General features: G+C 45.5%; 1 protein-coding gene and 1 non-coding gene across 3 annotated transcripts in view; one reads left to right on the top strand and one right to left on the bottom strand.

Moving 5' to 3' along the window:
• TRIO (trio Rho guanine nucleotide exchange factor) overlaps positions 1–23336 on the top strand; it is a 1426902-nt gene that overhangs the window by 1100342 nt on the left and 303224 nt on the right. For both annotated transcript variants that reach the window (XM_063922713.1, XM_063922714.1), the window contains exon 36: positions 198–368. In XM_063922713.1, coding sequence (XP_063778783.1) covers positions 198–368 — 171 coding nt within the window. The remainder of the gene's footprint in view (positions 1–197; positions 369–23336) is intronic.
• On the bottom strand, positions 16821–16916 carry LOC134931376 (small nucleolar RNA U13). The gene has a single exon (XR_010179126.1). It is a non-coding gene; the product is annotated as a small nucleolar RNA U13 (small nucleolar RNA).

Genomic DNA, 23336 nt, shown 5'->3' with positions numbered 1-23336 from the left:
ATGGATATGCTTGATAGTGCAGTAAATAGGGGACCATACCCATTGAGGTGGGATCAGTCTATTGAGGCATATTTCACCATCTATAGTGTGTATGTGTGTCTATTACAAGACTATTAAAACAGCCAGTAAACAAGTTTATCTAAACAGCTAATATTAAAATATATTCCCCTGCTGAGTGTTTTTAATGGTCTTTGCAGCGAGTACGGAATGAAGGCCTCAGTAGTGGCACACTTTCCAAATCCTCCTCATCTGGCATGCAGAGTTGTGGAGAAGAAGAAAGTGAGGAAGGACCTGATGCAGTGCCGCTGCCACCCCCAATGGCTATTCAGCAGCACAGCCTTCTTCAGTCTGATTCCCAAGATGATAAGGTACTTTAAACTATTTGAAGCCTTAAGATGCTAGTATCCATTTCATCAACCTATTTATGCATGTCTTTTTTTTTTATTTATTTTTTTGCTTTGGCAATCATACATTAAAATGCTAAGAGTTACTTTTTGCCCTTGTAAAATTATTTAATATAAATTAAACCTACAAGATTTTTCTAAATAAAAAATGATCTTAGTGTTGCTTTCTCAGCTTCACCTGGTCAGAAAGCACATTGCCCAACAATGTTAGTAATGATTTATAGATTGTACGGTATACGTAGTTTATTTTACTGAACTTCAAACTCGCCTTAACACTTGATGAACATTCTAAAACACACTTTTTTTTTATGTGCCCAATTATCTCTTTCCTTAGAGTGCTTATTTCCTTAGCTTTATTCCAGAAGCCAGGCTAATGGTCTTTTAATTTCAGTAAGAGACCTGGTCTCTCTACAATTCTCTGTCACTCACCATGTTTTAGAAACAGACTACAAGAGTCTGTTAAATTTTGTTTGTCAATTCATATTATAACCATGTGTCTAATTATAGTGCACAATTTGCTTTTTTTCTGTAACTGGGAAAACTGTGTAAGTTGTACCCAAGAAATATTTAAAAGTGAGAGGTGGTCAATGCAAGCAAGTCTTCCTGGCAAGATAGTTTACAAATTAAAAATATAAATAAATACACATGAAAAGCTACTGATCTATAGCCTTTATGGAGAGCTTGATATGTTTTCTTTAGACTTTAGGAGCCAGCAAAATTAATTAAGATCCAATACATTTACAGACCTTTTTATATTGCTGATACACATTTGTAGCTATTATACAGTATGTATCCAGCACACAAAGGCCATATAACAGACATCAGAACCCCCTTCAATTTATCTAACACTCAGAAGTCCCCCCCCCTTCTCCGTTTTAGTTCTCTATTCCCATATTCCTTTTCATTCCCTCATCTCTCTTCTGTCTCTCCCAATAATGTCCCCTTTATAGAATCTCGCCATATAGATCCTTGCCCATATCATGTCGCCTTATATTGGTTCTCCTCCCGGTCATTGCTTATGTATAGTAAAATGTTCAGACCATTACCATATAGCTTATTAATAGGATGATGTCGTAAGTCTGAAGTTACCATGTATCATTTTTGTGGAATTAGATATAGGACACTGAGCAGTTCATGCACAAAAATGTCTGCATAAATCTCCTGGTTCAAAGCATAAGTACGACACACACACACACACCTCAACATTTCATGTACACTAAATTGGTCTTGGGATGTGGCCCCCTCACAATGGGGTAATGGTCGTATCATGGTGTGGCAGTAACCATGTGCTTGGGTGAAGTGCCTTGTACTGTAAATTGATAGGGAATGCCTTATCTCCTTTCAAGCTTCCATTCACATACACATGCACCAGTGATAAAACACATCACCGATTGCTGTCTTGCCAAATGGGACATACCGTATCTCCAAAGCTTCTGGCACACAGTAATTTCTCCAGCAGGGTCCAGAGGTTATCCACAGGATAACAATGGGATATGATGGAGCGACAGCGGATTGGCACTAAACGATCAAAGTTTTCCGGCCTCCCAGGATGCAACGGGCCCATCCATATATCCTGCCCCTGGCTCAGGCAAATCCGTTTTTTGTTTGGTGCGGCAGGAGCCGGACCACAATCGGAGGGCTGCTGTTTCACTAGCAGCCCAAGCGTTCTTATTTTATTTTTATAGTCTTACGTTTTGTTTTGTTTTTTGAGTGATCTTTCCAAACAGCGTCTTATACGTATATTGGAAAGAGTCGCTCCAACAACTCTCCGCCGGGTCGAAACAACGCTTACCCATGTGTACAGTGCAGTTTCGGGGGGCGTATGTATTGTATATACTAGCAGGTCCATCAGACGTTACCAGGCTGTGGCCAGAGCATGGAGGGAAGGTAAGGCATCGATTCCGCTTAGTAGATGGAATACGAACACAGCCGCACTGTTTTTGGGGGAGACTACCAAACAGTAGCTGACGCATCGCCACCACGGGTGCTCCAGCGCCAGGCCTTAGGGATCAGAGGCACCAGGAATAGCGTGAGGCCACGATCCCTAGGGTTGATGTCAGCGGTGGGGAGTCGGACGCTCTCCTTGTCGCCCCTCCCCCCTGGTTCATGACCAGTTTCCGTCGAGTCTCCAGCCATGAACAGTTTCCTCGCTTCCGTCTCAGACGCTTCCAGAGGGGACTCGTTCGCAACATAGGCCGCTGCGCCAGTGTTCACTAAGCGCTACCACGGGAGATCTGGTCGCATCATAGGCGGCTGTGTGATCACTGCGTCTGTGTTCACTGAACGTTACCATAAGACTGGTGCGTCTGTGTCCGCTATAGGTTACTGGAGCGGCAGTGTACACTAGTAGCGTCTGGATCCACTCAGCGTTCACTAACGTATTGATCGATCAGATTCAGATTGATATCACTTTAGAAGGTTAAAGTGGTTACAGTCACAAATTGTGTAGTGCACTGTTAAAGTGCTGATTATTTATCATGTCTAAGAGCGACAAAGGTGACGAAGGTACACTTACAGCAGCAACACTCATATCATGTACTGTATTATCCTCTCAGGATCTGGTTCAGGATAGTTTATGTGCAAATTGTTTTGCTTTTCAGCAGAACACAAGGCAGATCCATGTACAACATCAGGTACAGGAAAACTGTTTTATTACTATCCATTGCTGGGGGAGGGGTCATTGGAGTTTGGGTGTAATCAGTGTATTCACATGCTTGGCCCATTACTTAAAGAGCATCAGGAAGGCTTGTGGCCATTAATTCCTAGGACATTATTCAAAGGATAACTACAAGTTTAAACATAATTTTGACGTTACACCGACGTTAAACCGAAGTAAAACAGAAGGACAACAATCAATCCACAATCTGGACCACTAAAGGAGAGCTTTCAACCAAATGTGAGTCCAATTCCTCTACACAACAAACTACTCCAGCCTGAGTAACCCATACTTATATCTTAAATATGTGATAGCAACGCTGCAAGACCTTTCCACTTCATCCGCAACTACTCAAATTTATATCTATAGCTTACCAAAAACATCTGAATTCTCACCTGTACCAATGTTATCTGTCCTTTTACACTATGAAATTACATCCCCAAACTGCTCACTACAGCTCTCTCTTATGCTAACCCATGTATGTTTTTTGATGTAATGATTGCCTTGTAACTGGCATTGCATGTGTGGGGAAGTTGCACAGTGAAACAGTTTATTATTGCATGCTCTCTGGTGTTTACCTCCTTTGATCATTTGACCATTGTGGTCAGGTGTACTATATCTTTACATTTAGTGAGATGTAGTCATGGTGTAAAGGACACAGTGTGATTCCTGATTAGTTAAAAAAAATAGGATTTTAATACCTACCGGTAAATACTTTTCTCTTAGTCCGTAGAGGATGCTGGGGTCACCATTAGAACCATGGGGTATAGACGGGATCCGCAGGAGACATGGGCACTTTAAGACTTTCTAAGGGTGTGAACTGGCTCCTCCCTCTATGCCCCTCCTCCAGACTCCAGTTATAGGAACTGTGCCCAGGGAGACGGACATTTTGAGGAAAGGATTTATTGTTAAAACAAGGTGAGCATCTTACCAGCTCACACCTCAAATAAGCCGCAGAACGTGGCATTCAACAGAACACAAGCCAACGGCGTGAATAATAGCAGCAGCACGCTGACCATAAATGTCACACAACATGTGTGCAACTACAACTAATAACTGCAGATACAGTATGTACTGGGACGGACGCCCAGCATCCTCTACGGACTAAGAGAAAAGGATTTACCAGTAGGTATTGAAATCCTATTTTCTCATACATCCTAGAGGATGCTGGGGTCATATGAATGCCATTTTTAGATTTCTCACAAATATTTAAAATGCCCGCTCTAATATATATTGTAAATGCCTGCACATCTTATTACCAAATCCCATAAATGTGCGCTTACATCGCACAACACTGCATACCATAAGAGAAAACGATACACCCACACATTATCTGAGTTCCAAAGCTCAATGAAGTATATATTTGTTGTTAAAAGGATATGGATACAATATATATTACAAAGTACAGTATACCTATAGTTACATGATTACACTCACACAGAAAACAGTTAGAACATAGTTACATACAATTTCAGTTACATGCCAACGATACAATTACCATTCCCTCCAATGTAGCTTATGTCTCCCTCTCTCTATAAGTAAATACAGGAACTGATCTGCCAGCAAGTCCTCCATCTCCCTCTCAGACCAAAAGCAACTGACTCTGAGCCCACCCTAGACAGGAACTACTTTCCTGTGTGACTAGTTCCTGGGGGAGGGGTCTTCTCTCTCTCCTTCATGATTGAGTCACTATTCTCTTTGTATATGCTGATCAGGTTCAGCCCTGAAACTGTCAAAAGGGTTGGCTTGAGTTCCCTGTTCACTGTATCATTCATTGTTCTAACAATGTGATTTTAGCTTTTATACATATAATTATAACTATCCGCTGTAATGTCCCACAACTTCACAACAAGTATCAAATTAATCTACACACCAATCTGCTTGTTTTAATAGTAAACATGACAGGTGTATCTGGTTCCGTTCAAATAATACACATTCATGACATTAATTCATTAGGTAATTTTAAATCACCATGATGTCTGGCGCTTGATATTATTATAATTATGTACTGTATGAAATAAGTGTCAAATCCATCTCTGTGGCATGTCCGTGTAAATGCGTGTGTTACCATATATTGCTGTGCTCGCTGCGCATATTTGCAAGTATAGCGACTTAAATGTGTGTAGTTTGTATGTTCTCTTTATGTAATATTTTTGACTTTGACAGTCACCATTAGAACCATGGGGTTATACCAAAGCTCTAGAACGGGCGGGATAGTGCGGATGACTCTGCAGCACCTATTGATCAAACTTGAGGTCATCATCGGTCAAGGTGTCAAACTCGTAAAACTTTGCAAAAGTGTTTGACCCTGACCAAGTAGCTTCTCAGCAAAGTTGCAATGCCGAGACCCCCCCGGCCAGCCGCCCAGGACAAGCCCACCTTTCTAGTAGAATGGGCCTTCACTGAATTAGGTAACAGCAAACCTGCCATGTAATGAGCATGCTAAATCGTACCACAGATCCAGCGCACAATGGTCTGCTTGGAAGCAGAACACACAACTTGTTGGGAGTATACAGAACAACCAGAGTTTCTGTTTTCCCAATCGGAGCTGTTCTGGCGACATAAAACTTCAAAGTTCTGACCACATCCAGAAACTTTGACTCAACGAAGGCGTCAGTGGCCACAAGCACCACAATAGGTTGGTTCATGTGGAAAGAGGGAACCACCTTCGGCAGAAATTGTTGACTTGCTCTCAATTTTGCACTATCTTCATGGAAGATTAACAAGGTCTCTTCTGAGACAAGGCCGCTAACTCAGATCTCCGCCTTGCAGATGTCAAGGCCAACAGGATGAACACTTTCCAAAGAGGAACTACAACTCCAGCTCCTGTAAAGGTTCAAACTAATGTGATTAAAGGAACTGCAACACCCCATTAAGGTCCCAAGAATGGAGGTTGACTGTGCAACCCGCCTTTCATGAAAGTCTGAACTTCTGGAAGGGAGGCTAATTATTTTTGAAAGAAAAGCTATAAGGCTCAAATCTGTACTTTAATTGAGCCCAACTTTAGGCCCTTGTAGAAACTGGAGAAAACGACCTAGCTGAAATTCTGCCTTAGGAGCCTTCTTGGATTCACACCAAGAAACATATTTTCTCCAAATTCGGTGGTAACGTTTAGACGTTACCCCTTTTCTAGCCTGCATAAGTGTGGGAATGACTTCACTGGGAATACTCTTACGGGCTAGGATTTGGTGTTCAACCGCGATGCTGTCAAACGCAGTCGCGGTAAGCCCTGATACACACCCGGCCCCAGCTGTAACTGGTCCTCGCGCAGAGGAAAAAGCCAGAGATCTCCTATGAGTAATTCCTGAAAATCTGGATACCAAGTCCTCCTTGGCCATTCTGGGACAAAGAGGATTGCTCGAATCTTTGTTGTTCTTATGATCTTTAGAACTTATAGAAACCTAGAATTTGTCAGCAGATAAGAACCACTTGGCCCATCTAGTCTGCCCCTTTTTTTTTTTTTTATGTATTATTTTTATCTCTAACCTTATTTGATCCTTATTTCTTTGTAAGGATATCCTTATGTCTATCCCATGCATGTTTAAATTGCTCTACTGTTTTAGCCTCTACCACCTCTGATGGGAGGCTATTCCACTTGTCCACTACCCTTTCGGTGAAATAATTTTTCCGCAAATTTCCCCTGAACCTCCCCCCCTCCAGTCTCAGTGCATGTCCTCGTGTCCTATTGCTTCTCTTCATTTGGAGAATGTTTCCCTCCTGGACTTTGTTAAAACCCTTGATATATTTGAAAGTTTTATCATGTCCCCCCTTTCCCTTCTCTGCTCCAAACTATACATATTGAGATTTCTTAGTCTTTCTGGGTATGTTTTGTGATGTAGGCCATGCACCATTTTAGTTGCCCTCCTTTGTACAGTTTCTAATGTATTAATATCCTTTTGAAGATATGGCCTCCAGAACTGAATACAGTATTCTAGATGAGGCCGTACCAATGACCTATACAGTGGCATTATTACTTCCTTCTTTCTGCTGCTGATTCCTCTCCCAATGCAGCCAAGCATCTGACTAGCCTTCCTCATTGCCTTGTTACATTGCTTACCTGCCTTTAAGTCATCTGAAATAGTGACTCCTAGATCCCTTTCCTCCTCAGTAGTTTCCAATATAGTGCCATTAATACTGTATTTAGCTTTCGGATTTTTGAGACCCAAGTGCATGATTTTGCATTTTTTGGCATTAAACTGTAATTGCCAGACTCTTGACCATTCCTCTAGTCTACCTAGATCCTCAATCATTTGTTTTACCCCACCTGGTGTGTCTACCCTGTTGCATACCTTTTGTGTCATCTGCAAAAAGGCATACTTTCCCTTTAATGCCATTTGCAATGTCACCAATAAAGATATTAAAAAGCACTGGTCCAAGTACAGATCCCTGGGGTACTCCACTGGTAACATTTCCCTCCTGTGAATGCACTCCATTTACCACAAATCTCTGTTTTCTATCCTTCAACCAAGATCTTATCCATTAAATAATCCTAATATCCAATCCCAAACTTTCAAGTTTATTTAGCAGTCTGCGATGTGGAACGGTGTCAAAAGCCTTACTAAAGTCTAGATAAGCTATATCCATGGCTCCACCTTTATCCATCACTTTAGTCACACAATCAAAAAAGTCAATAAGATTTGTTTGACATGATCTCCCCCCAGTGAATCCATGCTGTTTGGGATCCAGTAAATTGCCGGATTTGAGATAATCTACAACTCTTTCTTTTAAGAGTGTTTCCATCAATTTCCCTACTACTGATGTAAGACTCACTGGTCTGTAGTTGTTTGCCTCTTCCTTGCTTCCACTTTTGTGCAGTGGGACTACGTTTGCTCTTTTCCAGTCCCCTGGAATTACTCCTGTAGCTAATGACTGGTTGAATAATTCTGTCAATGGTGCTACCAGCACCTCTTTAAGTTCTTTTAGTATCCTTGGATGTATCCAATCTGGCCCCATAGATTTGTCCACTTTCAGCTTTGAGAGTTCTGTTAGGACCTTCTCCTCTGTAAATGTACTTGTTTCATTTTCCTGAATATCCCTGCAACTTAACTGTGGCCCCTTCCCCTCTCTTTCAGTAGTATATACTGAGCAAAAATAATTATTAAGATGATCTGCTATTAAATTGTCTCCTTCAACAAGACTCCCAGTGTCCGTCTTTAGCATGAGAGGAAATGGACGGAATCCATACACTGACTGAACCACTCACGGTGTCACCAGTGCATCCACTGCCATTGCTTGAGGGTCTCTTGACCTGGAACAATATCTCTGAAGCTTCAAGTTGAGACGAGATGCCATCATGTCTACTTGAGGAACTCCCCAATGACTTGTTACCTCTGTGAAGACTTCTCAGTGGAGGCCCCACTCTCCTGGATGGAGATCGTGTTTTCTGAGTAACTCTACTTCCCAGACGTCCACTTCTGGAATGAAGATTGCTGACAGAGTGCCTGTACGCTTTACCTCCCAGCAGAGAATCTGTGTGGCTTCTGCCACCGCCGCTCTGCGTTTCGTTCCGTCCTGACGGTTTTTTACATGCTACTGCTGTTACCTCGCCCGACTGGATCAGTATGGGTAGATCTTGAAGAAAATGTTCCGCTTGTAGAAGGCCGTTGTAAATGGCTCTCAACTCCAGAATGTTTATGTGGAGACAAGTTTCCTGACTTGACTATTCCTTGGAAGTTTTCCCCCCTGTGTGTCTGCTCCCCAGCCTCAGAGGCTTGCATCTGTGGTCACTAGGGTCCAGTCCTGGATCCCGAACCTGCTCCTCACTAGGAGGTGAGATTTGTGCAGCATCACATGAGTGAGAGTCTGGTCTTGGAAGACAGGATTATCCTCCGGAGCATGTCGGTGGGATCCGGACTCTAACAGGTCCCACTGGAATACACTGGCATGGAATCTACAAAAACTGTAAGACCTCGCAGGCTGCAACCATCATCCATAGCAACCGTATGTATTAATGGATAGACATACTTGCTGGTTTTCAAATTTATTCAACTAGACTCTGGATCTCCAGAGCCCTTTCCACTGGAAGAAAAACTCTGCAGTTTTGTGTCCAGTACGAAGAACTGTCAGGGACAGTACAATGTTCTGTACCAACCTGGGCTTGTAACACTCCTTTATTAGGAGATCTTCCAAGTACGGGATAATAGTGACTCCTTGCTTGGGAAGGAGAACCATCATTTTCGCCATTACCTTGGTGAGAATCGTCGGAGCCGTGGATAGACCGAACGGCAACTTCTGAAATTGGTAATGACATTCCTGAATTGCAAATCTCAGGCAATTCTGACGTGGAGGATAAATGTGAACATGTAAGTAGGCCTCCATTATGTCTATCCAGACTGGAGAATCCTGCCTTGAGAAATTCCATCCTGAATTTGACTGACTTCAGGTAGAAATTGGAAATTTTTCGATTTTGGATCGGTCTGACCGAGCCATCTGGCTTGAGTCACAAAGAGGCTTGAATAAAAAAAAACACTCCCTGTTGGAACAGGGGAATCAGGGTAATGACCTGATTTTTGAATGGCTGCGCTTACTACCCCCCTGTCAGGGAGAGAAACTGATAAGGGCGATTTGAAATCGGTGTGGGGAAACGACTTGAACTCCAGTTCGCATCCGTGGGACACTATTTGTAAAACCCACGGTTTCAGGCCAGAGTGAACCCAGAACTGACTGAAAAGTGTCCGGCACTCCCCCACTGGGGCGTACTCTCGAAAGGGAGTCCCAGCGTCATGCAGTATATTTGGTAGAAGCAGGAGATGATTTCTGCTCCTGTGATCCTGAAGAGGCAGACCTCTTCCTCTTCCCCTACCTCTATATGCAAAGAAAGGGAAACCTTTTACTTCTTTCCTACCACATGGGCTGTTCTTTTTTTTTTTTTTTCTTTTGTGTATAGACAAAAGGCAGAAAAACTGACTTACCTGCGGTAGCTTCCCCCCAAATCATCCAGAACACTACCAAACAAGGTCTCCCCTTGAGTACGGAAGAGACTCCATAATCTATTTTGGAAGCAGGCTGCGCCTTACACTGGTGAATTCTCTGTTACGGCTCCACGCATGGATGCTTGTAGCATACTATATATGATCTAACGTTAGGAGAATCTCAACCGTAGCTAGCGTCAATACTGGATGATGAAATTATCAGAGCACTTTGCAATAGCTCTACTCATTCACGCACATGCAATGTAGTCTTGAGACATGTCTCATGGGTTGTATAATTAAATATTATTGTACACTCCAACGTGCGGTCTGTCGGCTCTTAAGGACAGATGTCCCAGATGCAGGCAAAGTTACTTTTTTGTTAACTGTGGGAGGACCCTTCTTAAAATGGGGGGGTGACTCCCCCTGTCCACTGCCAGGAATGGCTAGGTAACCTGAATTACCTTGTGAATCTCAAGAGGAAGGAAAAATAGTTCCTTCTTTACTTTCTTTATATAGGTAAACCTTCTTATTGTCTAAGACAACCCTTATAGCTACCATCATGTACTGAATATTCCTAGATAATGTCGGAATCGTTCTGGAAAACTAGTGTCGACACAGGATTCAGAGTCTGTGTCGGTATCAGTGTGCATTATAGAGACAATGTTAGGAGACCCCGTGGGGTCTGGTGTGGATGAAAAACAAAGCTTTGGAAAAACACCTCTTCCACAGACTGTCTCCAGGGTTGTTGGTAGGTCCACCACATATTTTTATATATATATATATATGTATATATATATATTTCTCTGACGTCCTAGTGGATGCTGGGAACTCCGTAAGGACCATGGGGAATAGCGGGCTCCGCAGGAGACTGGGCACAACTAAAGAAAGATTTAGGACTACCTGGTGTGCACTGGCTCCTCCCTCTATGCCCCTCCTCCAGACCTCAGGTAGAATTTTGTGCCCGGCCGAGCTGGATGCACACTAGGGGATCTCCTGAGCTCCTAGAAAAGAAAGTTTATTTTAGGTTTTTTATTTTCAGTGCGATCTGCTGGCAACAGACTCACTGCTACGAGGGACTTAGGGGAGAGAAGCGAACCTACCTGCTTGCAGCTAGCTTGGGCTTCTAGGCTACTGGACACCATTAGCTCCAGAGGGATCGAACACTGGGCCCGTCCATGATCGTCCGGTCCCGGAGCCGCGCCGCCGTCCTCCTTGCAGAGCCAGAAGCAAGAAGATCTTCATCAAAATCGGCGGCTGAAGACTCCTGTCTTCATTAAGGTAGCGCACAGCACTGCAGCTGTGTGCCATTGCTCCCTGTGCACACCACATACTCCGGTCACTGATGGGTGCAGGGCGCTGGGGGGGGGGGGCGCCCTGGGCAGCAATTAGAGTACCTTAAAGTGGCTAATCACACATAATATAGCCTATTAGGCTATATATGTGTAAAATACCCCTGCCACATTATTTTTATAAAAGCGGGAGAAGTCCACCGAAAAAGGGGCGGGGCTATCTCCCTCAGCACACTGGCGCCATTTCCTCTCACAGCTCCGCTGGAAGGACGCTCCCCAGGCTCTCCCCTGCAGTTTCCAGACTCCATAGGGTAAAAAAGAGAGGGGGGGGGCACTAAATTAGGCGCTAATATTATACATATAGCTGCTATAGGGGAAAAAGCACTGGTGTAGTGTGTATCCCTGCATTATATAGCGCTCTGGTGTGTGCTGGCATACTCTCTCTCTGTCTCCCCAAAGGACTTTGTGGGGTCCTGTCCTCAGTCAGAGCATTCCCTGTGTGTGTGCGGTGTGTCGGTATGGCTGTGTCGACATGTTTGATGAGGAGGCTTATGTGGAGGCGGAGCAGGTGCCTATAAATGTGATGTCACCCCCTGCGGGGTCGACACCTGAGTGGATGGATATGTGGAAGGAAGTACGTGACAGTGTCAACTCCTTACACAAAAGGTTTGATGACAGATGTGGGACAGCCGGCTTCTCAGCCCGTGCCTGCCCAGGCGTCTCAAAAGCCATCAGGGGCCCTAAAACGCCCGCTACCTCAGATGGCAGACACAGACGTCGACACAGATACTGACACCAGTGTCGACGACGGTGAGACCACGGTACATTCCAATAGGGCCATCCTATGATTATGGCAATGAAAGATGTGTTGCACATTTCTGATATTTACCCAGGTACCACAAAAAAGGGTATTATGTTTGGGGAGAAAAAACAACGGGTGGTTTTTCCCCCATCTGATGAATTGAATGAAGTGTGTGATGAAACGTGGGCTTCCCCTGATAAGAAACTGGTGATTTCTAAAAGATTGCTAATGGCGTACCCCAGGCCTGGCCAACCTGTGGCTCTCCAGCTGTTGCAAAACTACAAGTCCCATCATGCTTTGCCACAGTATTGCTATTAAGGAATGGTAAAACTGTGGCAGGGCATGCTGGGATGTGTAGTTTCACAACATCTGGAGAGCCACAGGTTGGCCAGGCCTGGCGTACCCTTTCCCGCCAGAGGATAGGTCACGTTGGGAGACATTCCCTAGGGTGGATAAGGCGCTCACACGCTTGTCAAAAAAGGTGGCACTACCGTCTCCAGATACAGCCGCCCTAAAGGAGCCTGCGGATAGAAGGCAGGAGGCTATCCTGAAGTCTGTGTATACACACTCAGGTTTTATACTAAGACCGGCTATTGCTTCTGCATGGATGTGCAGTGCTGCAGCCACGTGGTCAGATTTCCTGTCTGATAACATTGATACCCTTGCCAGGGACTCTATATTGCTAACCATAGAGCATATAAAAGACGCACTCTTATACATGAGAGATGCACAGAGGGATATTTGCCAGCTGGCATCTAGAGTAAATGCAATGTCCATTTCTGCCAGGAGGGTATTGTGGACCCAGCAATGGACAGGTGATGCAGATTCTAAAAGGCACATGGAGGTTTTGCCTTACAAGGGTGAGGAATTGTTTGGGGATGGTCTCTCGGACCTTGTTTCCACAGCAACAGCTGGGAAGTCGACATTTTTACCCCATGTTCCCTCACAGCCGAAGAAAGCACCGTATTATCAGGTGCAGTCCTTTCGGCCACAGAAAGGCAAGCGGGTTAAAGGCCCAGAGGCAGAGGTAGAGGGAAAAAGCTGCACCATACAGCCAGTTCCCAGGAACAGCACCATACAGCCAGTTCCCAGGAACAAAAGCCCTCTCCCGCTTCCTCTAAGTCCACCGCATGACGCTGGGGCGCCACAGGCGGAGCCAGGTACGGTGGGGGCCCGTCTCCGGAACTTCAGCGACCAGTGGGCTCGCTCACAGGTGGATCCCTGGAGTCTACAAGTGGTATCTCAGGGCTACAAGCTGGAATTCGAGACGTCTCCCCCTCGCCGTTTCCTCAAATCAGCTTTGCCAACAACTCCCCTAGACAGGGAGGCAGTGCTGGAGGCAATTCACAAGCTGTACTCTCAGCAGGTGATAATCAAGGTACCCCTCCTTCAACAAGGACGGGGTTACTATTCCACAGTGTTTGTGGTACCGAAACCGGACGGTTCGGTGAGACCCATTTTAAATCTAAAATCCTTGAACACATATAAGAAGGTTCAAGTTCAAAATGGAATCGCTCAGAGCAGTTATTGCAAGCCTGGACGAAGGGGATTACATGGTATCACTGGACATCAAGGATGCTTACCTGCATGTCCCTATTTACCCTCCTCACCAGGAGTACCTCAGATTTGTGGTACAGGACTGTCATTACCAATTCCAGACGTTGCCGTTTGGTCTGTCCACGGCACCGACGGTATTTACCAAGGTAATGGCAGAGATGATGATACTCCTTCGAAAAAAGGGAGTTGTAATTATCCCGTACTTGGACGATCTCCTTATAAAGGCGAGGTCCAGGGAACAGTTGTTGATCGGAGTAGCACTAGCTCGGGCAGTGCTACAACAGCACGGCTGGATCCTGAACATTCCGAAGTCGCAGCTGGTTCCTACAACGCGTCTACTGTTCCTGGGGATGGTTCTCGACACAGAACAGAAAAAAGTGTTTCTCCCGGAGGAGAAGGCCAAGGAGTTGTCATCTCTAGTCAGAGACCTCCTAAAACCAAAACAGGTGTCAGTGCATCACTGCACGCGACTCCTGGGAAAGATGGTAGCTTCTTACGAAGCAATTCCATTTGGCAGGTTCCATGCAAGGATCTTTCAGTGGGATCTGTTGGACAAGTGGTCCGGATCGCATCTTCAGATGCATCGGCTGATAACCCTGTCTCCAAGGGCCAGGGTGTCTCTGTTGTGGTGGCTGCAGAGTGCTCATCTTCTAGAGGGCCGCAGATTCGGCATACAGGATTGGGTCCTGGTGACCACGGATGCCAGCCTTCGAGGCTGGGGGGCAGTCACACAGGGAAGAAACTTCCAAGGACTATGGTCGAGTCAGGAGACTTCCCTACACATAAATATTCTGGAACTAAGGGCCATTTACAATGCCCTAAGTCAGGCAAGACCCCTGCTTCAACATCAGCCAGTGCTGATCCAGTCAGACAACATCACGGCGGTCGCCCATGTAAACCGACAGGGCGGCACAAGAAGCAGGATGGCGATGGCAGAAGCCACAAGGATTCTCCGATGGGCGGAAAATCATGTAGTAGCACTGTCAGCAGTGTTAATTCCCGGAGTGGACAACTGGGAAGTAGACTTTCTCAGCAGACACGACCTCCACCCGGGGGAGTGGGGACTTCATCCAGAAGTCTTCCAAATGATTGTACACCAGTGGGGAAGGCCACAGGTGGACATGATGGCGTCTCGCCTCAACAAAAAGCTAAAAAGATATTGCGCCAGGTCAAGGGACCCTCAGGCGATAGCTGTTGACGCTCTGGTAACACCGTGGGTGTACCAGTCGGTGTATGTGTTCCCTCCTCTGCCTCTCATACCCAAGGTACTGAGAATAATAAGAAGGAGAGGAGTAAGAACTATACTCGTGGTTCCGGATTGGCCAAGAAGAGCTTGGTACCCAGAACTTCAAGAGATGATCTCAGAGGACCCATGGCCTCTGCCGCTCAGACAGGACCTGCTGCAGCAGGGGCCCTGTCTGTTCCAAGACTTACCGCGGCTGCGTTTGACGGCATGGCGGTTGAACACCGGATCCTAAAGGAAAAGGGCATTCCGGAAGAAGTCATTCCTACGCTGATTAATGCTAGGAAAGATGTGACCGCAAAACATTATCACCGCATTTGGCGGAAATATGTTGCTTGGTGTGAGGCCAGGAAGGCCCCAACGGAGGAATTTCAACTGGGTCGATTTCTACACTTCCTACAGTCAGGAGTGACTATGGGCCTAAAATTGGGTTCCATTAAGGTCCAGATTTCGGCTCTGTCCATTTTCTTCCAAAAAGAACTGGCTTCACTGCCTGAAGTTCAGACTTTTGTTAAGGGAGTGCTGCATATTCAGCCCCCGTTTGTGCCTCCAGTGGCACCGTGGGATCTCAACGTGGTGTTGGATTTCCTGAAGTCGCATTGGTTTGAGCCACTTAAATCCGTGGAGCTGAAATACCTCACGTGGAAAGTGGTCATGCTGTTGGCCTTGGCGTCGGCCAGGCGTGTGTCAGAATTGGCGGCTTTGTCATGCAAAAGCCCTTATCTGATTTTTCATATGGATAGGGCGGAATTGAGGACTCGTTCCCAATTCCTTCCTAAGGTGGTATCAGCTTTTCATGTGAACCAACCTATTGTGGTGCCTGCGGCTACTCGGGACTTGGAGGACTCCACGTTGCTGGACGTAGTCAGGGCCCTGAAAATATATGTTTCCAGGACGGCTGGAGTCGGGAAAACTGACTCGCTATTTATCCTGTATGCACCCAACAAGCTGGGTGCGCCTGCTTCTAAGCAGACTATTGCTCGCTGGATCTGTAGCACGATTCAACTTGCACATTCTGCGGCTGGACTGCCGCATCCTAAATCTGTAAAAGCCCATTCCACGAGGAAAGTGGGCTCTTCTTGGGAGGCTGCCCGAGGGGTCTCGGCTTTACAACTTTGCCGAGCTGCTACTTGGTCGGGTTCAAACACTTTTGCAAGATTCTACAAGTTTGATACCCTGGCTGAGGAGGACCTTGAGTTTGCTCATTCGGTGCTGCAGAGTCATCCGCACTCTCCCGCCCGTTTGGGAGCTTTGGTATAATCCCCATGGTCCTTACGGAGTTCCCAGCATCCACTAGGACGTCAGAGAAAATAAGATTTTACTCACCGGTAAATCTATTTCTCGTAGTCCGTAGTGGATGCTGGGCGCCCATCCCAAGTGCGGATTGTCTGCAATACTTGTATATAGTTATTGCCTAACTAAAGGGTTATTGTTATGAGCCATCTGTTGGTGAGGCTCAGTTGTTATTCATACTGTTAACTGGGTATAGCATCACGAGTTGTATGGTGTGATTGGTGTGGCTGGTATGAGTCTTACCCGGGATTCCAAATCCTTTCCTTATTGTGTCAGCTCTTCCGGGCACAGTTTCCTAACTGAGGTCTGGAGGAGGGGCATAGAGGGAGGAGCCAGTGCACACCAGGTAGTCCTAAATCTTTCTTTAGTTGTGCCCAGTCTCCTGCGGAGCCCGCTATTCCCCATGGTCCTTACGGAGTTCCCAGCATCCACTACGGACTACGAGAAATAGATTTACCGGTGAGTAAAATCTTATTTTTTTTTTTATTATTATTTTATTTACACACACATATATATATATATATATATATATATATATATATATATACACACACATCTGTGTCCCTACTAAAATTTCCTCAAGGTAAGACTAACCTGTCAGACATGCTACATACATGTGCAAACACCCCAAAGACACTCCGGGGCTTATTGGGGACAGATCCTTTAATCAGAGGAGTAATGTGCCGAGTCGTAACAGAGGGACTGCACATGTCACACAGTCGTGTGAACTCTCATTCATCACGTTTATGAACCACAAGGATCGTAAAATCTGTCAAGGGACTCAGAGAGGATTTTGTCAGCTCACAACCCAGCGTTAGTAGCAGAGAACTGTACAACAAAGTTTGCTCACAGACCTGCAGCTCTTATATTCATATAACAGTATATACTAAAATATACCCAGCACTAATTTAACTTCGCCCCCCTTGTTCTTTTTGCACCCTGATAAAGCGGTGAAGCAAGAATCCGCGTCCTAGGAGGAAAAAATGGTGCAGAGTAGTGTGCTGGCTGACTGAGGAAGAAGTCCCGCCCCCGCAATGGCGCGCTTCTCCTCAGCGTGGATTGCTAGATTTTTATTCTGGTGGGGGTTAGGACAGTGCCACCGCACTATATGCTCTTATGTGCCAGTTTTACGAAGAGGATTTTATGCTGCCATGGGCGCCCCCTCCCCGTGCCCTGCACCCTGCAGTGCCTGTTATGTGTGGGAGCACGGCGCGCAGCGTTCCATACGCTGCACTGTACCTCATAAAGCCGTCACTGAAGAGAAGTCATCTTTCTTCTGCTACTCACCTGTCTTCTGGCTCTGTAAGGGGGTGACTGCAGGCTGCGGGAGTGAGCATCTAGGCGTACCCAGCGAACATCACCCTCAGGAGCTAATGGTGTCCTGTCAGCCAGAAGCAGAGCCTTTGAACTCACCAGAAGTAGGTCATACCTCTCTCCCCTAAGTCCCACAGCCTCCCTGAAAATAAAAAAAACCTAACATAAGTCTTTATCAGAGAAACTCAGTAGAGCTCCCTGTAGTGCGTCCAGTCTCACTGGGCACAATTCTAAAACTGAAATCTGGAGGAGGGGCATAGAGGGAGGAGCCAGTTCACACCCTTTGAAAGTCTTAAAGTGCCCATGTCCCCTGCGGATCCCGTCTATACCCCATGGTTCTAATGGTAACCCCAGCATCCTCTAGGACGTATGAGGGAGAAAAAAAAAAAATATATATATATATATATATTGTGACAAGAACACTGGGATAGTGTTTGAGGGCTAATCAGGGCTTTCAGCTGTGCAAGAGCCTTATAGGGCTTCTAGCCTGATTAATGTGTGCAGACTGCCTGGGAAGACTGCAGGATCTCTGTGAGAGAAACACGCTTCCTGATACAAGTGAGCTATACAGTGTTTACTGGAGAACTCTGTGTTTTTGTTTAGTGATAGTTAGGAACATTTTGTGTTTAGTTAGTGCCGGACAGGCAAGGTATTTTCTTTTGGTGTTTGTTTTATTTTCTGTATAATAAAACTGGCTGTGGCCAGTTGCTCCAGAAACTGGACTAGTGTGATTCCTCAGCTGCTGTGTGCTGCCATTTATCCCAGGAAACGGCACCTTGTACCCTTACAGTGTTACAACTTGGTGGAGAATGCGAGCATGCCATTCTGCGCATAAGGGAAAGCAGCAGCTTTATGAAGCCTGCAGAAAACGGTGGTTTATGCAGATACAGCCCAGTGTGAAGTTACTGAGACTCGCCCTGAGGATTTGATATGTCCTGGGTGAAAGCAGCTACAAAGCCGCCTGAAAAGTCTGTCGACATGGAGGAACTGCTCAAAGCCTTGCTGCAAGCTACTGCGGCTCAGCAGGAGGCCAACAGACAACAGCAGGTGGCAATGGAGGAAAATAGACAGCAGCAGGTGGCTATTGACGAACTTTACAGGCAACAGCGTCAGGATAGAGAGGCCTTAACAGAAGTGGTGCAGAGCCTTGCGGCCCGGATTGGAGATATGGCCATCAGTACTCAGACCAGCTCTAGTTCTAAACGGGCCAGTCACTTCCTGCAGAAAATGACAGAGGCTGTTGATGTGGAGGCCTACCTGACCACGTTTGAAAGGACTGCCGAGCGTGAGAACTGTCCGAAAGCACAGTGGGCCAGTCTGCTGGCACCTTTTCTGTCAGGTGAGCCCCAAAAAGCGTACTTTGATTTAAGCCCTGCTGGGGCTCGGGACTATGATAAACTAAAGACTGAGATCCTGGCCCGCCTGGGAGTCACACTGTCAGTACGAGCACAACGTGTGCACCTTTGGGTGTACGCCAAGGAGAAGCCTCCTCGCTCCCAGATGCATGACCTTATTCAGCTAACAAAAAAATGGTTACAGTCAGAGACATTAACTGGTCCCCAGATGGCTGAAAGAGTTGTCATGACCGCTATTTGAGATCGTTGCCCGTGGTCCTGCGCAAGTGGGTGAGCCATGGAAACCCAGATACTGCTGACCAATTAGTGGACATGGAAGAGAGGTATTTGGCGGCAGAGGAACTACTGATGACCACCCAGCAACCCATAGATCCTCGACAGAGCCCTTCAGTAAAGACTGGTAAGACTGTTCCGTGGGAAAACGTTGCTGAGCGGTTAAGAGAACGCAAGGCTGGAGAGACTGTAAACACTGGCCCTGGAGACAGGCCAATGGGGCTAGAATGGTCTGTGCTGCCCAAACGGGTTGATAATCGTGTGGTTAAATGTTTTAGGTGTGGTATGCCAGGTCATGTTATTGCCAATTGCCCAGTCACGCAAGAACCCATGCAATGTGATGCTGCCTTTGAATGTCGCAGAATGTCTTTCTTTGTTAGGTTAGCCTGTACTGTGGTACCTTCACCTGAGCTGGAAAAACAAATGTGTGATGTGTTCTTAGAGGGTAACCGGGTAGAGGCCTTGCTAGATTCAGGAAGTTTAGTTACCCTCGTGAAAGCTGGGTTAGTGAACCCCTTAAAGGTCCAGCAAATACCTATTGGGGTAACTTGCATACATGGGAATACCCAACATTATGTCACTGCTGAAGTGAATATAGAAACTTGTTGTGGATCAGCAATTGTTAAAGTAGGACTGGTCCCCACCTTGGTGTATGAGGCCATAATAGGGAGGGATTTTCCTCATTTTTGGAAACTGGGGGAATCACGGTAATCAACAGATGTGAGAAGTAAAGAGCCAGTTGATAATACCGGTGATTTTATGTATGTACTTGTGTCTTCGGAACTTCCTGACCCTTTGCCTTTTGCTAGTTTGGCTGGGGAAGTGACAGATGGGGAGTCCAGTGAGGACCCTCTTGCTGGGAACAGAGACATAGTAGTTAGAACTGAAAGCGTGCCTGACCTGGAGGTAAAGAAGGATCTGTTTGCGTCTGAACAGTTAAAGGATCCTACCTTAATAAAGGCTAGAGAGAATGTTAAGGTTGTTAATGGGGAACCTGTGGTACCAGGTGACAGGGTTACGTATCCCCACATGGCCATCTCTAATGAGCTCTTGTACCACATTGTCAAAAGGGGTGAGGATATGGTGGAACAGCTGGTAGTTCCCCAGCCTTATCGGAGACCTGTACTAGATTTAGCTAATAGTCACGTTACAGCAGGACATTTAGGGGCAGAAAAAACCACTGAAAGAGTTTTACAAAGGTTCTTTTGGCCAGGGGTTTATAAAGAAGTACAACGAATATGGGATAAACCCTTGGTAGATTATGCACAGGATGTAAATCAGTCACATAGATTTATTAACCAGCAATTTACAGAAAATTATTTCAAGTAAGATATTCTATGTTCTATTTATGCTGGAGGTGCACCAGAAAGCAAGTTACAATATAGAGATTCAGCAAATAAGCAGGTAATAAGAAAAAAACCTGCTATCAGAAGGCTTTCTTAATGGTGCACTCTTTTGTAAAGTTTGAAAAATGTGTTCATTTTTCAAACTTTACAATAGAGTGCACCATTAAGAAAGCCTTCTGATAGCAGGTTTTTTTCTTATTACCTGCTTATTTGCTGAATCTCTAGTTTATAAAGAAGTGTCTGAATATTGTTCTTCCTGTCCAGAATGCCAGTATCATGCCCCTAGACCCCATTTCAGGAGCCCACTAGTTCCCATGCCTATTATAGAGGTCCCGTTTGACAGAATAGCCAAGGATCTCGTGGGGCCCTTGTTAAAGTCTCCTCGGGGCCATCACTATATCCTGGTAATTATGGACTATGCCACTCGATATGCTGAGGCTGTCCCTTTATGCACTATCACAACCAAGGCGATAGCTAGGGAGCTGGTGCAGGTTTTTAGTAGAGTGGGAATACCAAAAGAAATTTTGACTGACCAAGGTACTCCATTTATGTCAAGGATCATGAAAGAATTGTGCAAATTATTTTAGGTCACTCACCTCAGGACGTCCATCTACCATCCCCAAACTGACGGGTTGGTGGAAAGGTTTAATAAAACATTAAAAAGTATGTTAAAAAAAGGTTGTTGATAGAGATCGGAAAAACTGGGATTGTTTGTTGCCCTACTTGTTAATGGCCATCAGAGAAGTTCATCAGTCCTCTACGGGGTTTTCTCCATTTGATTTCTTGTATGGTAGACACCCCAGAGGGCTGTTGAACATTGCCAAAGAGACGTGGGAAGGACAGCCCACTCCTTATTGAAGCGTTATTGAACATGTAACACAAATGCAGGATAGGATTGCAGCCGTGGTACCTATTGTCAGAGAGCACATGGAACAGGCCCAAAGTGCTCAACAGAGGGTATATAACCGGAGTGCCAAGATACGGGAATTTGCTCCTGGAGATAGAGTTCTTGTTTTGGTACCCACTGTGGAAAGCAAATTCCTAGCTAAATGGCAGGGTCCATTTGAGATTAGGGAAAAAGTATACCAGCCGGGAAAGAGAAAACCCGAACAAATCTACCATGTTAACTTAATCAAACCCTGGAAAGATAGGTTGTCTTTGTCAGCGGAGCCTTTCCCTTCGATGTCTTCACCTCGGTTTGCTTCCCGCAGTAAAGGTGTCAGAGACATTATCAGCTGATCAGAACAATCAGGTTAAAGAATTTTTCATCCAAAATAGCTTCTAGAGAGCAAAAATCTTATATAGCCCATATTAAACAAGCAGCAGTATTCTTGGAAGAAGCTGCATTAGATATGGGTACTATTGCTTCTAGGGCATCAGCCTCAACGATAGCTACTCGCAGAGCAGTTTGGTTACGTACATGGAAAGCTGATTCAGAATCCAAGAAAGTTTTGTAATCTTTGCCTTTTTCGGGAAATATTCTGTTTGGTAATGAATTGACAGATATTCTGCAATCAGAAGCAGACTCCAAGAAGGTCAAGTTTCCTTCCACATATAACCCCAGACCTAGGGGTCCGAGCTTCTGGCCCTTTCGGTCTCAAGGAAAGCCAAAGGGAAAAAGTGATCGCAATACAATAAGTTTGGTAAATCAAAAAAGCATTGGGCTACCAGAGGGCCAGCTTCCAAACCAAATGATAAGCCATCAGCCTGATGGTGCGGGACTCCACCTGGGGGATCCCAGGGTGGGGGGCCGACTTCTTCAGTTTGCACACATCTGGCGACAATCTACAACAGATGCCTGGGTACAAGAAGCGTTATCTCTAGGTTAAAATTTTCCCTTCAAGAAGCATGCTCCTCGAAGGTTCTTCTGCACCAGCCCATCTCGGGTAGAGACAAAGGCCAGGGCTTTGCAAGAAGCAGTTCAGAAATTGCTTCAGTCAGGAGTAGTCATTCCAGTACCCCCGGCACAATGGGGGCAGGGTTTTTACTCCAAACTATTTTTGGTCCAGAAGCCATATGGGTCATTTCGGCCCATTCTCAATCTCATAATGCTAAACAAATATATTTGGGTGCTGAAGTTCCACATGGAGACCTTATGCTCCATAGTTTTGGACATGGAGCCAGTAGATTATATGGCATCCCTGGGTATTCAGGATGCTTACCTACATGTTCCTATAGCACTGTCTCATCAGTGTTATCTCAGGTTCGCTATCCTCCAATAGCATTTTCAGTTCCAAGCTCTACCCTTTGGGTTAGCCACAGCCCCAAGAGTATTTACCAAGATTGTGGTTATAGCAGCTTAAATCCGCAAGCAGGGGATAATAATTTTTCCATACCTCGACGACCTTTTAATTCTGGCACAATCGCAGGAATTGCTCCTGTACCATCTCCAACAGACAATAACATGTCTGCAGAGGCACGGGTGGCTCATAAATTGGGCAAAGTCGTCTCTGGTTCCGTCGCAGCGTATGACTCACTTGGGGGCTGTACTGGATTCAAGTCTGCAGAAGGTATTTTTACCTCGGAACAAGATATCCAAGGTACAGTTAAAGATTCAGGAGTTGTTACACAGTCAAACAGTATCAATTCACGCAGCAATGCGAGTGATGGGTTTGATGGTGTCAACATTCGACATGGTGGAGTATGCGCAATTCCACTCAAAGCCTCTGCAGCATCTGATTCTGGCCAGATGGAATGGAGTGCATCAGACAATAAAGAAACAGACGATGGTGGCTACAGACATCCCATCTAGACAAGGTGATACCGTTTTGTATATCAGATTGGGAGATCATGACAACAGATGCCAGTCTTCAGGGCTGGGGAGCAGTGTCTGGAAAATTATGGTTCCAGGGACAATACACCACAGAAGAAAGTTGACTGCCAATAAACCTGT

This window comes from Pseudophryne corroboree, chromosome 5 (genome assembly GCF_028390025.1).
Source record: "Pseudophryne corroboree isolate aPseCor3 chromosome 5, aPseCor3.hap2, whole genome shotgun sequence".
In the NCBI taxonomy this organism is placed as follows: domain Eukaryota; kingdom Metazoa; phylum Chordata; class Amphibia; order Anura; family Myobatrachidae; genus Pseudophryne; species Pseudophryne corroboree.
Note: the sequence above shows the minus strand (reverse complement) of the source record. Positions and strands in the feature narration are given on the sequence as shown.